Here is a 14,109-nt window from a genome sequence, read left to right on the forward strand (position 1 = left end):
AAAACACTGGTTCGGCCTCAATTGGAGTATTGTGTCCAATTCTGAGCACTGCACTTTAGGAAGGATGTGAATGCCTTAGAGATGGTGCAGAAAAGATTTACAAGAATGATTCCAGGGATGAGGGACTTCAGTTATGTGAATAGACTGGAGAAGCTGGGGTTGTTCTCCTTAGAGCAGAGAAGATTGAGAGGAGATTTGATAGAGGTGTTCAAAATCATGAGGGGTCTGGACAGAGCAGATAGAGAGAAACTGTTCCCATTGGCAGAAGGGTCGAGAACCAGAGGACACAGATTTAAGGTGATTGGCAAAAGAACCAAAGGGCGACATAAGAATAAACTTTTTTACACAGCAAGTGGTTAGGATCTGGAATGCACTGCCTGAAAGGGTGGTGGAGGTGGATTCAATCACAGCTTTCAAAAGGGAATTGGATAAGTACCTGAAAGATCATTTTTTGCAGGGCTATGGGGAAAGGGCGGGGGTGGTGGGACTAGCTGAGGTGCTCTTGCAGCGGACTGGCACGGGCTCGACAGGCCGAGTGGCCTTCTTCTGTGCTGTAACCATTCTATGATTCTACGAATCTATAACTGCACATGAGCTCTCGCCTGAAGTTGCTGTCCAGTTTGCACATAAATAACGGTGGGCACTGTTAGCGGTTAGCCTCACCATTATTTCCACCACAAAATCTGTCCCATAATGCATTGTAACTCACTGCCAGCAATCCAGGTCAAGTGGAAAGAAAGTTCCCACAATATAATTCACCCTCCAAATAATTATAAATGATTCTGGTGTTTGTTTCCACTCTACAGGAATAATTAATATAAGGTTGTTCCACTACTTTATTTGATTTCATTTAGTAATTTGTGGGAAAATGTACTCTTTCCTGATTTCTGTAAATTAAAAGAGTCGTAATTCTGGTATGTTTAAACCAATAAACAGCAATAAATAGGATATGTGGTCTGTGAACATTTGGTCACTTTTTTTTTACTATACCCTAGGTAGCTTTTAAGAATACATTATAATAAACCATTGAAACCCATCGTTTACAATAATTAGACACTTTTGAAATTCAGTTTAAATTGTGGTTCCCAAGATACATATGGTTTTATTTTGGATGACACAATAATGATTCTATATATAAGTTCTGAGGCTTCACATCATCATTAAATGTGGAATTTCATGTTCCCTGGGAATGCATTCAATCCTTAACAAGACCAAACCTTTCCCCAATCAAATCAGTCTGGGAAATATTAGACGTGTTCTTTATTAAAAAGTAAGCAAATATTTCTTTCTTATTTGAAAACGTGTTTAACTAAGGGAATTATCTTTAGGTAAAATCTACTTTTTTAAACAAAGTTCCCATTCGCGCGCCTGATGGTTAAAATATAGCGAGTGCAGCTGTTTTGGCTCCGGATCACTTAAAATGTCCCATTCCCACGACCTCGGTGATAAAGATCGCAGGAGAAGGGGGTTGGGGTTAGCCTAGGGGACTACTTTCAAAATGCATTTATCCATACTTTCACATTTACAAGATTACGTTTCTTTTATTTCCCACAACGTTCTGCTTTGCATTAACCGTGATATAACGCATGTTAAATGCTTGCACCCACCATAATGTTAGGATGTGAATAACACCGGGGCTGTAGTTTCAGTCAATTTCACTGGGAGAAAAACCTTGACTTCAGTCTCTTGTTCTAAATAAAACATCACGATGATGTGCAGATATACAGATATATATATATATATATGTCAAAATGTTTAGTTTAAAGCCAAGCAACCGAAGACATGATCCTTCTGGAGGGGAAAGTGAGGTAATAGATGTGAAAGTGCACTTAACTTCTTTGAAGTTCTATCTTCGCTATTTTCCACGCTGGAATGTAAAGGAGTGAAGGAATGCTAACATTAAAGCTCTCAAGTGACTTCTTCACCGCTTCCGCTGGAAGCTATGCTAAAACCGTGGGAGAATCGTTTACAACAACACTCAAAAGGGATCTGAAAATATGCTGCGGCACATTCTTCAGCCACTTGCCTCTATTTTTGTGGCTGGGGCTTTATCAGCAGCTTCGATACCTGCAGGCTCGAGTGTTTTCAAGCTGACCATCTTTATTCCTTGTGCTCTACCTTAAAGGATGCTGCTGCTGGTTCTGCAGGTCTTGTTTGCCACCGTCACAGGCCAGCCGTCAGTCCCCTCGCAAACGGTGTGCGGCAGCAGTGCCTGCTACACCGCGCACATGGGCCGAGAACCGTTCCACAAAGCGCTGGAAAGCTGCAAGGCCAACGGAGGCAGCCTGGTGACGGCGAAGGATGCGGGAGAGGCTCGGCACATCCAGAGCTTGCTGTCCACTCTCCCGCCGGGCCCGGCGTCCAGCGGCAAACGCAAGTTCTGGATGGGGCTCCAGCTGCCCCAGAGGCACTGTTACCAGCACCACAAGCCGCTGAGGGGCTTCCGCTGGACGTCGGGGGGCGACGAGACCTCGTACTCCAACTGGGCCAGGGAGCCCCAGAGCACCTGCACCACACACAGGTGCGTGCACATCGTCGCCGACTCTCGGGCCAGCTTCAAAGGCGAGAACTTCAAATGGTCAGATGGCTCCTGCAACCACGGCGTGGACGGCTACCTTTGCAAGTTCAGCTTTAAAGGCATGTGCCCGAAGATCGGTCTGAGCGGGCCAGGCTCGGTTACCTACAGCACCCCCTTTAATGCAGAAAGCTCCTCCCTGGCTCTGGTGCCCTTCGGCTCCCTGGCAATAGTGACCTGTGAGGGCGCCGGCCTTTCACCTGCTGGGCGTTATATTCTGTGCGTGGAGCGAAGTCCGAAGTCGTATGGCTGGTCGGTGGATGGCGACTTCTGTGCCCCTCCTTCTGGCTGCAACATTGACAACGGGGGTTGTGCTCAGGTCTGCGTGAGTGTTGGGGAGCGGGACCACCACTGCCAGTGTGAGAAGGGTTACCAGCTCGGGGGCGACCAGCACTCCTGCGAGCCGCGGGATCACTGCGAGGGCGACCCTTGCGAATACAGATGCGCCAACCTCTCGGCTGGGTTCGAGTGCATCTGCCCCGTGGGCTATGAGCTGGCGGAAAACCAGCGAAATTGCGTGGACGCCAACGAATGCGCCCAGAGCCCTTGCGCTCAGCTGTGCGTCAATTCGGCTGGAAGTTTCCGATGCGATTGTACCGAGGGCTATGCGATGATAGCTGGGCACTGCCAGGATCTTGACGAGTGCTCTGCGCGTCCATGTGATCACATCTGCCAGAACACCGATGGGTCGTACAGGTGCCACTGCAGAGCGGGTTACGGGACCAGTGGGCACTCCTGCATTGATCTTGACGAATGCATGGGACATCCCTGCGGTGGGATGTGCTCCAACACCGATGGGAGCTTTGAATGCTCCTGCAGTGAAGGTTCCACATTAGATGAAGATCGTGTATCTTGTGTCACACAGGACTTGGCAACATCGCCTACTGCCACAGTCCAAGACTCGCTCTCAGATGCGACAGCGGGAGACTGGAGTCCCACCACGCCAACTGTTCCGATGGTCCACACCACTGACTTGGGCACCACCGCTGGACGCGCCGGCTCTTCAGCGAGCCACACGCAGCCAGAAACGCGAGCTGGCCCCACTGCCGGCGAGCTAAGCGGGCCGACCGACGGGAGTGTCGGGGACTTCAGTACTGGGAGCTGGCCACCGGTGACTTCGCTAACAGTCAGACAGCCCTCGGACACGGGCGGGGCTCCCGGCCAAGTGAAGGACGAGGAGGACAGAACGTGGCTGCTGACCTGTGCGCTGGGATCGGTAGCTGCTCTCCTGCTGGTCATTTGTGTGGTGGCTTTGATTCTGTGCCGTCGTCACAGGTCAGCCAAAGAGAAGACCAACAACGCCGGCGATTACTACCGCTGGATGCAAGCGGCGGGGACATCCTCACCCAGAGCTGCGGGCAAAGCCACACCTGTCGATTACAACCCTACAGCCGATAACTACATTGAGATTGAGGCAAATCAGACCGAAGTATAGACTTCAGATCAGAATAAACGAAGGTCCCATAACATCTCTCAGTACCACTCGTGTTAACAACCTGTCAAAGTCCTGTACTCCTTCAGAAACCAATAACTTGATTTAGGACGTTTGGGTTCATTCACAATGAAATATTTTTTGACGACCGTGAAAAAAAAATCATTTCTGTTTGTTGTGTGCCTTTAAAAATGACGTCATGCATTCAGAGCAGCAACAATTTAATTTGCTTCATTAACAAAGGCCTCTGTAGATCTAGGTGGGCCTGTTGAACTTTGTGTTAGCTTTTTTAAGTATACCGTTGTCTGATCAATAGCCCTAACTCAAGTGTGAACTTTATTTACAGTGCGTTAACACACCGTTTCAGATGTCCTTGATAAGAAATTGTGGCCAAAAAACTTTACATGTTACAAGTTAATTTTTTTAGATATAAGTGACAGCCCTATCAGAGTATGGTCTATCATTGGACGATGCTTCAAATGCACTATTGCTTTACTTAACCTATCAGAAAATACATTAGGATGTCCAATGATAGACCATACTCTGATAGGACTGTCACTTGTATCTAAAAAAAAAATAACTTGTAACATGTAAAGTTTTTTGGCCACAATTTCTTATCATGATTTGGATGAGGGGACTAAATGTAACATTTCCAAATTTGCTGATGATACAAAGCTAGGTGGCAGTGTCAGTTGTGAAGAGGTTGTGAAGAGACTTCAAGGGGAACTCGACAGCCTCAGTGAGTGAGCGAGAACATGGCAGATGGAATATAAGGTAGATAAATGTGAAGTTATCCACTTTGGTAGAAAAAACAGAAAGGCAGAGTATTTCCTAAATGGTGAAAGATTGGGGAATGCAGATGCTCAAAGGGATCTGGCTGTCCTTGTACATGAGTCACTGAAAGTGAATGTGCAGGTGCAGCAAGCCATTGGGAAGGCTGCACGGTATCTTTCCCAGCAGCAGCGGCTGGTGAGCATCCTGCACGGGACCTCCCGATCACTGCGCGGCCGTGCACCTGCGCAACTTAGGGGGAACATTGGTTCTACTGATCTCTGCCAAAGTGACAGCTGATCAGGGAACCCAGAGAAATTCTACCTGTAGAATTCAGAAGCTTATTGCAAATTGGTCAAATTCACAGATGATACGGAATCAGCAGTTGGTATTGAATGGACAGCGGAATTATTGAATTTGTCAAAATATGTAAGTGGGTGGAACAATGGCAAATGAAACTTAACACAGAAAAGTGTAAAGTACTGTACATAGGAAGATCAATGGGCAACTTAAATACTCCATGAATGGAAGTATTTTAAGAAACAATTAAATGCCGCAATGGAGGGACTGTGGGGTCTTTATGCAAGATTGAGCTAAAATGGGGAAAATAATCTTCGTCATCCATATTTATCTTGTGACCTGGTGACAGTGGTGGACTGATTTGTCTAGAATGGAGGGGAGCATTATTGCAGTCCTTTACAGTGTAGAGGTGAAGTTAATGGTATAGTGGGTTAGTGGTTATGTGTCCAAGTCCCCTGAAGGCATGTTTTGTGACAGAATTTGGAGACATGTGCTAGCAAGTGGAATGAGTTTAGATATTGGATGTTGTGGATGACCTAATTTAGCATCTCTAAGTTGAAAATAAAATCTTAAAGACATCTAAGTTTACATGTGATATTTTCAAACTATTTTTTAAACTTAAAATAATAAATTCAGGGTAAACAACCACAATATCAATGCAGAGCCCTGCTGTGCTTCTGTATATTGCATAACGAGCCAAATTCAGAATTTTGTACATAAAAGGCACTGCTTTGGTTTTCTCCTGCCAGTTTTGTGCTCCTATACCCTGCAATGTTATCCAATTAAAGACACAACAATCTCAAAGTTCAATCTCTATGCTCTTCCAAAAAGAAAATTAGTAATTTAAAATACCACAACTCAGTTTTTATTGCTTCTCCAGAGTTTCCTTTAATTCCTTCCCAACAACTTGCCATGAATTAAACTAATGCAGTACAGGAGTAATATTCTGATTCCGCACTGCTAGCAGAAGCCTTGCCTGCTGGCAATGCATGTTAGAAATTTGCCTACGATTTTGACTGCTTTGCTCGCCTGAATTGCTGGTATGCACTATTAATGGGTAAGGTTCCCGCCAGTAGCATGGATTCAGAATATGGCCCCTTACCACATTACAAATTCTTATCAGGCATGGAATTATTTTTTAAATAATAATTTAACAATTCCAATAGACATCTTTAGAAAACTGGGAGGTTATATTTATTTTGTTGAATTGAAAAACACATGTTAAGAACTGTGCTAATTAGACATAATTTACAAATGTTGATTAAATTAGTAACAGCATAAATGTTGCCATATAATGCAAACACTGTAAATACCTGTTACACAGGCATACTGCTGTGGTACTGTTATATTTAAACCATGTGTTAGAAAATGTGTGACGTCTTAAAATATTAACCTTTTTTGTGTGGTACCTCTTCCTAGCATCTTCCTGTTGCCCGCTCCTCTTGAATCTGAGCAGAACTGGGCACAGCACCTAAGATCAACATTTCCTGGGCATCCCTTCATATGGGCACCCATAGGGTGGCCCAACAGGAAATTGAGGCTGTCGGGCCAGTTACACCCCTTCAGTCTCATTTGCCGTGTTACACCTGATGTTCCACCCACCTTCGGGGAAATCCTGGACAACGCAAGGGCAGCTGCTCCTTATTCCTCTGGGCATATAGGTGGGGGAAAGTGGGCCTCATGTCTTCCCAGTCAAGCACCAAAAAGAATCCGTGGGAAGTCATCCTATCTTATATGTGTGTAATTTCACGAGGGCAGTTGTGGAGGAAGAGAGGGGAAAGCGAAACAGCATGCACGCCCCCAAAATTTGGATCACTTGCCAAGGCAGTTTGAGGAGTCACCTGCCCTCAGGAAAGGGATTAAAAAAGTAGATCCCTTGGATTTGCACCAAAACTGTCAGCAGTGTGCCCCACTGGCTTGCCTTGACAGGCTGCTGGCAGTACTCCAGGAAGAGCAAACCATGTTTTGTCTCAGCCGATATTGTTGATGAATTAAAAAGCACAGGAAGAAATATAGCTCATTAGGTACGCTCCCTGTGGGCATACTCGTGAAAGTGTTTTAACATATGCAAAAGGTGAATTGACTCAAAAGGATTGTTAATGACACAGTAACTAGCAAAACTGTGTAGGTTGCCCTGGTACTTTGTTTTGTCACGATTATTTTTTTAATAAAAGCCTGCCTAATCTGTATGTATTTGTTACATGTTTTACCCTGATTTCAAACAACAAATGAAAGTAGTAAAAGCAAAAAACACCACAGAGCTGATTTTACGAAATTGCACTCCCAAAGTGCACATGTTGAGTGCACAAATCGGCCGATGTGTGGTTACATTAAAAAAAACTCTAACGTGACGTTACAGACCAGACGTTACAGGCGTGACTCCTGCTTTGTGTTGAGTTAATTGATCTTGACTGAGGCAGCATTCATGGTGTTACAATTAGTTTGCCACAACCCTGAATGAGGGAGGAGAAAAAAATGAGCATGGGCCCACATCTCCCACTCCTGAGCACTATCCAGCTCCTTGTGCTGAAACGAGCGCACGTATTAATGCCGGGTAAGGACATGATTAGACTTGCAGTGATCCCGTCCACAGTTGAGTTGCCTACAAACGCTCTCTGACCAAGTTTACACATGAAAAAAGGTCACTTGGTATTAAAGGGTTGCTGCTGCCTGTGGAATCTTACCCCAGTAATGTGTCAGAGGGAGAACAGGGCAGAAAACCAGGGGATAGGAAAAGAACTGATAGTGAATCACTGTCTGCTGGGTGACTATGGAGCCTGTTGGGATTGAAATAGCTCTCTACCCCCTTGTACTGGGTCACAAGACCCTGCAACTGGTTCTGCCACACCAGCCTGGTTCTGGTTGCTTTCCAGCACCTCTATTTAAGAGGGGGGGGAGGGGGGGAAGGGGGGCTAGATGGCCCCGTTGCTGTAATTCCCCTGTGAGACAGCAACCTCCCCTGTGCTTATTCCAGATATGCTTCTGCTGATGAGCATTGCCTTGGTGATCTATATGGGAACAATGGGGGAGAAATTCGGTATCGCCCCATTTGGGGCGCAATTATCGGCCGGGCGCTTTGTGCCCGGCGCAAATTATCGCCACCTACTGCGAAATTGGTCTGTTTTGCCCCTGGAGCTGATTGCAGTGCTAAATCAGGCACTGCATGACTCTCTTAAGGCGCTAAGCCAGAGGAGCGAGGCACTAACTCAGAGGGCGGGCACAGCGCAGGTGCTGTCAGTTAGCGATTAAACACAGACACGCTGGTGCTGGTCAGCTCTTAAAGGGGAAGGTCGATCTTGATTTGCAGCCGCAACCTGCACATCGGAGCCCTGAATCTCGGCCTGGACAGACCTGTTGCCAAATCCTGCAGCCAAGGACCATGGAGAGGGCCAGGCAGCGAGCACAGTGTTTCAGTGAGGGGGCCTTGGAGGCTCTGGTTGGCGCGGTGGAGCGCAGGCGATCTCTCCTGTACCCGGAGAGTGGCAGGAGGCCTCTGCCCAGCGAGTACTGAAAAGCTTGGAGGGAGGTGGCTCACAGAGTGACCTCCAGCAGCATGGTGCCTAGGACCCCTGTGCAATGCAGGAAGAAGTTCAACGACCTCACTCAGGTCGTCAGGGTGAGTGCCTTTTTGAGAAACCTCTTCATCCCTCCATCTCGACCTCGTTTTATGGCCAAAGGGTCTTGAAAGCTCCATTTCTGGCGATTGCCTTTCAACAAACATCCACTACAAGCCCACCAACTCCCACAGCTACCTGGACTACACTTCCTCCCACCCCGCTTCCTGTAAGGACTCTATTCCATTCTCCCAGTTTCTCCATCTCCGCCGCATCTGTTCTGACGATGCCACCTTCCATACTAGTGCTTCCGACATGTCTTCCTTTTTCCTCAACCGAGGATTCCCCTCTACTGTGGTTGACATGGCCCTTGACCATGTCCGTTCTATTTCCCGCACTTCTGCTCTCACCCCTTCCCCTCCCTCCCAGAACCATGATAGGGTTCCCCTTGTCCTCACCTTTCACCCCACCAGCCTCCACATTCAACGGATCATCCTCCGACATTTCTGCCGCCTCCAACGTGATCCCACCACCAAAGACATCTTCCCCTCACCTCCCCTTTCAGCATTCCAAAGGGACCGCTCCCTCCGCGACACCCTGGTCCACTCCTCAATCACCCCCAACAGCCCTTCTCCTTCACCTGGCACCTTTCCGTGCAAGCGCAGGAGATGCAACACGTGCCCTTTTACCTCCTCCCTTCCCACTATCCAGGGCCCCAAACACCCCTTCCAGGTGAAACAGCGATTTACTTGCACTTCTTGCAATTTAATATACTGTATTCACTGCTCACAATGCGGTCTCCTCTACATTGGGGAGACCAAACGCAGATTGGGCGACCGCTTTGCGGAACACCTCCGTTCAGTCTGTAAGGGTGACCCTGAGCTTCCGGTCACCTGTCACTTTAATTCACCACTTCACTCCCACTCTGATCTCTCTGTCCTCGGGCTATTGCATTGTTCCAATGAAGCTCAACGTAAGCTCGAGGAACAGCACCTCATCTTTCGATTAGGCACTTTGCAGCCTTCCGGACTCAACATTGAGTTCAACACTTTCAGATAATTATCCCTGCCCCCATTTTTCATGCATTCCCATTTGCAACATTTTATCTTTCCTGCCTCTTACAAAAGTACAGGATGTTCTTTCTATTCCTTCCTCTCCTCCTAACCACCGCCGCCCCCCCACCCCCCCGTCTCTGCACCTGCTTAATATCTGTTACATCTCCAGCTTTTTCCCGTTCTGATGAAGGGTCCCAGACCTGAAACGTTAACTCTGTTTCTCTCTCCACAGATGCTACCTGGCCTGCTGAGTATTTCCAGCATTTTCTGTTGTTATTTCTTGAAAGCCCCAATGCCCAGCACTCCTCCAACACTTATGGCCCTTTCAGGAAACTCACACGCACTTTCAGCACTTTGCATACAGTAAGGGCTATTCGACCATGGGAGGCATTTCAGCCAAGATCATGGCTGCACACAGTAAGGGCTATTCAAACATGGAGGCATTTCAGCCAAGATCATGGCTGCACACAGTAAGGGCTATTCGACCATGGGAGGCATTTCAGCCAAGATCATGGCTGCACACAGTAAGGGCTATTTGACCATGGGAGGCATTTCAGCCAAGATCATGGCTGCATCTTTACTCAGACCCCATCCTTTTTCTTGCAGGGCAAGCTGGCGCATAATAGGAGACAGCAGCAACGGACCGGGGGAGGCCAGCCTCACCTTCAAGCTCTGACCGATCTGGAGCAGTGAGTCCACCGGATTCACAGAATCACAGAATCACAGAATCTACAGTGCAGATAGAGGCCATTTCGGCCCATCGAGCCTGCACCGACACATATCCCACCCTATCCCCGTAACCCCATGTATTTAATCCCCTAACACTAAGGGTCAATTTATCATAGCCAAATCAACCTAACCTGCACATCTTTGGACTGTGGGAGGAAACCGGAGCACCGGGAGGAAACCCACGCAGACACAGGGAGAATGTGCAAACTCCACACAGACAGTCGCCCGAGGCCAGATTTGAACCCGGGTCCCTGGCGCTGTGAGGCAACAGTGCTAACCACTATGCCACTGTGCCCCCCGGATGCTTGGCCCATCGCCACTGGTGATGCCAACCCCGTTCTGGCCAGCAATGGTAAGGTCATCACCTTTTTGACCTCTCTCCTTCCACTTGTTCCTAGCAACAGCATCTTTTGACACTCTTGATCCAAATCAGTACATCGCTGCTCTCATGCCTCCCTTGCTGCCACGCAGTCCTCACGCTAAAGCCACTCTTGTACCTCCCTGCTTTCAGATGCTGATTCACCAGGTGAGGAGGCGGGCCCTCAAGCTGCCACTGGGAGTGAATCTGAAGGCGAGGAGGAAGAGGAAGCCAGACCATCAGTGCAACCCTCTGCCGAGGCAGCCCATGGCCATACTGGGGACACGCCTTCCCTGGAGGGAAGCGGGGGAAATGGTCTGATGAGGGTGAAGCTCCAGGACCCAGTGGGCTGCAGCAACGTGAGGGGGGTAGGGAAACTCGGGGGTCTTCTCTCCGGAGGGAGAGTATGGCCTCGATTCCTGCTACAGTGAGCACAGAAGAGGTGTGGCTCCTCGCTGAAATGAGCACCCAAGCGGAGCAAAGGCACACTGAGCTCATGGCTGCAGTGGCAGGGATGCCCGAATCCATTGAGTCACTGGCAAGTAGTGTCCAGGACTGCGCTGCAGCACAGGTGTCTGGCACGCAAATGCTAAGTGCTGCAATGCAGTCAGTGGCTGGGCTCACGTAGGCGCAGATTGAGGCCACGTGAGCAGTAACTGATGTCACCCTCGCTGGATCAGGCAGGTTTCCCCAGGGCCCTCCCCACACCGCAGCAGGCCAGCAATCTGTGCTCTCGCAGATTGCGCTGCATGCTGAAGTGCTGCCCCATGGGAGTGCCAGTGTATCAGTTGAGCAGGGAGATGCTGTCCTCTCTCAGGATGACAGCATTCCTGCTGCCAGCACTGTCACTTCTCCACTGCAGTTACCACCACCTGTAGGACAGACTGCTGCTGCCCATGCAGAGTTGGAGCAGTCAGCAGCCGGGCCCTCCAGGCACAGAGCTGGTCCAGGCCATCCCTCAAGGTCATCTGCAGTCTCAGTTTCTGACACTCAGCCTTCCCCCAGCCTTGCTGCAGCCACTGGGGTCCCAGTGCGGTGGAGCTGCAGGGTGGGAAGGGGGCAATATCGCAAGGGAAGCAGATCACCCTCAAAGGGCAAAAAGTAGAAGGTGTGGCAAAATGTTGTTCATTGTTTTATTGAAGGCTGAGGATTGTGGTCATATTTTTGTTACTGTTTTGGACATTGTCTCCAGGTTGTGAGAGCCAGTTATGTGATTGACTGTTTCTTTGTGTGTTTCTTTCTATTACTTTGTCATGTGGAAATGAGACATACACAGTTTTGTAAATAAAGAAGTGTCTTTATTCAAAATGTGCATGTTTGTTCTTTGCACTCATTGTTGCCTTGACCGGCTTAGGGGTTGCGGCATGGTTTCATTCAGGTTCTTTGAATGGCAGAAGACATTCCCTCAGAGGGGGCCTAGAAGCGACTTGCTATAAGCCTTTGACGGACGGCCCTTGCACTTTGTGCCTCCCTCCCATCTTGGTGCTGCTGCTCCTCCTCCTCCTCCTCCTCCTCTGCTGGTGCTCCAAGGCCCAGTGGCATTGGCTGGGTCCTGAGGATTGCCAGGTTATGCAGCATGCAGCACACAACAACGAAGTGGGAGACTCGCTCAGGGCGAGTATTGTAGGGCTCCTCCAGAGTGGTCCAGACAGCGGAACCATTGCTTGAGCACGCCGATTGTGTGCTCAACAATGTTCCTGGTAGCTTGATGGCGCTCATTGTATCATTCTTCTGCTGGGGTACTGGGCGAACGGAGCGGGGTCATCAGCCAGGTGCACAGAGGATAGCCCTTGTCCCCGAGAAGCCAGCCTCCTGGGTGAAGTGGGGCCTCGAAAAGGTCTGCCACAGAAGTCTGGTGCAGGATGAAGGCATTGTGGCTGCTGCCTGGAAAGTGGGCATTGACAGCGAGTATCAGTTGTCTGTAGTCACAGAAAAACTGGACATTCAAGGAATGGAAGCCCTTTCAGTTGCGGAAATCCTCGGCATTCTCTTGCAGCGCCCGCAAAGCCACATGGGTGCAGTCAATGGCGCCCTGCACCATGGGGAAGCCCACTATTCTTGCAAAGCCCGCTGTGCGCTGTTGCTGCTTGTCCGGGGTCATGGGGAAAGAGATATACTCTCGTCTCCTATTAAAGAGGGCATTTGTGACTTGATGGATGCAGCAATGCACTGCAAACTGGGAGATATTGGCAATATGCCCAGTAGCAGATTGAAAGGAGCCGGTGGCATAAAAGTTGAGAGCCACTGTTATCTTCACTGCCACTGACAGCGACGTCCTGCTCCTCAGTTGAGGAGGTGGCAGAGCTCAGTGACCACCTCCTTGCTGAATCGCAGCCTTCGCAAACACTGCTCCTCAGACATATTGATGTATGAGAACTGTTGTTGAAAAACACTGGGACGGTAAGGTCTCCTGTACCGACGCCTGTTGGCCCTCCTCCGTCTGGCCATGATTGCCACTCTCTCTCTGCATCTCTGTGCCCTCTCAATGTGATGGAGAAGCACGACGTTCCCATCCATTGCAGCCCCCATGATATGTGGGCAATCAAAGTTATGCCGGTGAAAAAGCAAAGCAACTACAAAGTTATGGTCAGAAGCCAAAACTACCTCAGACAGCGTTGACTCAATGCAGAAGTCTCTCTTTCTCCCTTTGTCTCTCTGCAAATCTCTCTCTCTCTCTCAGAACAAGTGGTTCAAAAATGGCTACCACACAGGAGACAGGAAGAGCCCCCTTTAAATAGCGTCCCCCAGCCCCACAGCGACTGGGAAGCATTCCAGTCAACCTGTCGTTGGTAGCGACAGGCGGAAAGGAGGGGGGCGCCACTGTTTTTCCGGTCCGGGGCGCCCCAAGGGCGTTGCACTCTGGAATGACGTCAAGATCTGCGTGCGCAGGAGAGTGGGCAGTATGGTTTAGCGCAGCCGCTAAATGTCCACTCAATTTCGCGAGAGGCGCAGGTATCGCCGCGCCCGAGCGCCAGTTGGTTAGCGCCCCACTTATCGCCCTCTTAAGGCGCTAACGGGTGGCGCTCACAACTGAATTTCTCCCCCAATATTTCTTAGAGGCAATAAGAAGGGTCAAGCCCTCTGTAATGGTTTGCTGCTCACCCACACCAAGCCTTAAAACAACCTCACAGCTCTTTCATTGCATCTCATGCATAGCCATACTGCAGAAAGACACAGTGAAGATGCAATATGCAATTGAAAGTCTTGCCACACTCCCACTTTTCACAAGCTTCATATATCAAACCATATAATAAACATGGATACTTACTGATAGCCAGTGTGAACTTCAGGTTGGGTATATGGCAATCAATGACCCCCTGTCCTTTGGGAAATGC

The 14,109-nt window shown here is 48.9% G+C and overlaps 1 protein-coding gene across 1 annotated transcript; it reads left to right on the forward strand.

Moving 5' to 3' along the window:
- Positions 1 to 1,597: 1,597 nt before the first annotated feature.
- LOC147121475 (uncharacterized) lies at positions 1,598 to 7,267 on the forward strand. Its single transcript, XM_085981756.1, has one exon. The coding sequence runs from the start codon at positions 2,127 to 2,129 to the stop codon at positions 4,008 to 4,010; it is 1,884 nt and encodes a 627-aa protein (XP_085837882.1). The 5' UTR covers positions 1,598 to 2,126; the 3' UTR covers positions 4,011 to 7,267.
- The last annotated feature ends 6,842 nt before the right edge of the window (positions 7,268 to 14,109 follow it).

The sequence above is a fragment of the Somniosus microcephalus genome, chromosome 3 (assembly GCF_052327205.1).
Source record: "Somniosus microcephalus isolate GS21.2 chromosome 3, FLI_Smic_1.0, whole genome shotgun sequence".
Taxonomy (NCBI): Eukaryota; Metazoa; Chordata; class Chondrichthyes; order Squaliformes; family Somniosidae; genus Somniosus; species Somniosus microcephalus.

Coding starts and splice junctions, on each gene's coding strand:
- LOC147121475 (XM_085981756.1), top strand. CDS start 2,127: ATGCTGCTGCTGGTTCTGCAGGTCTTGTTTGCCACCGTCACAGGCCAG.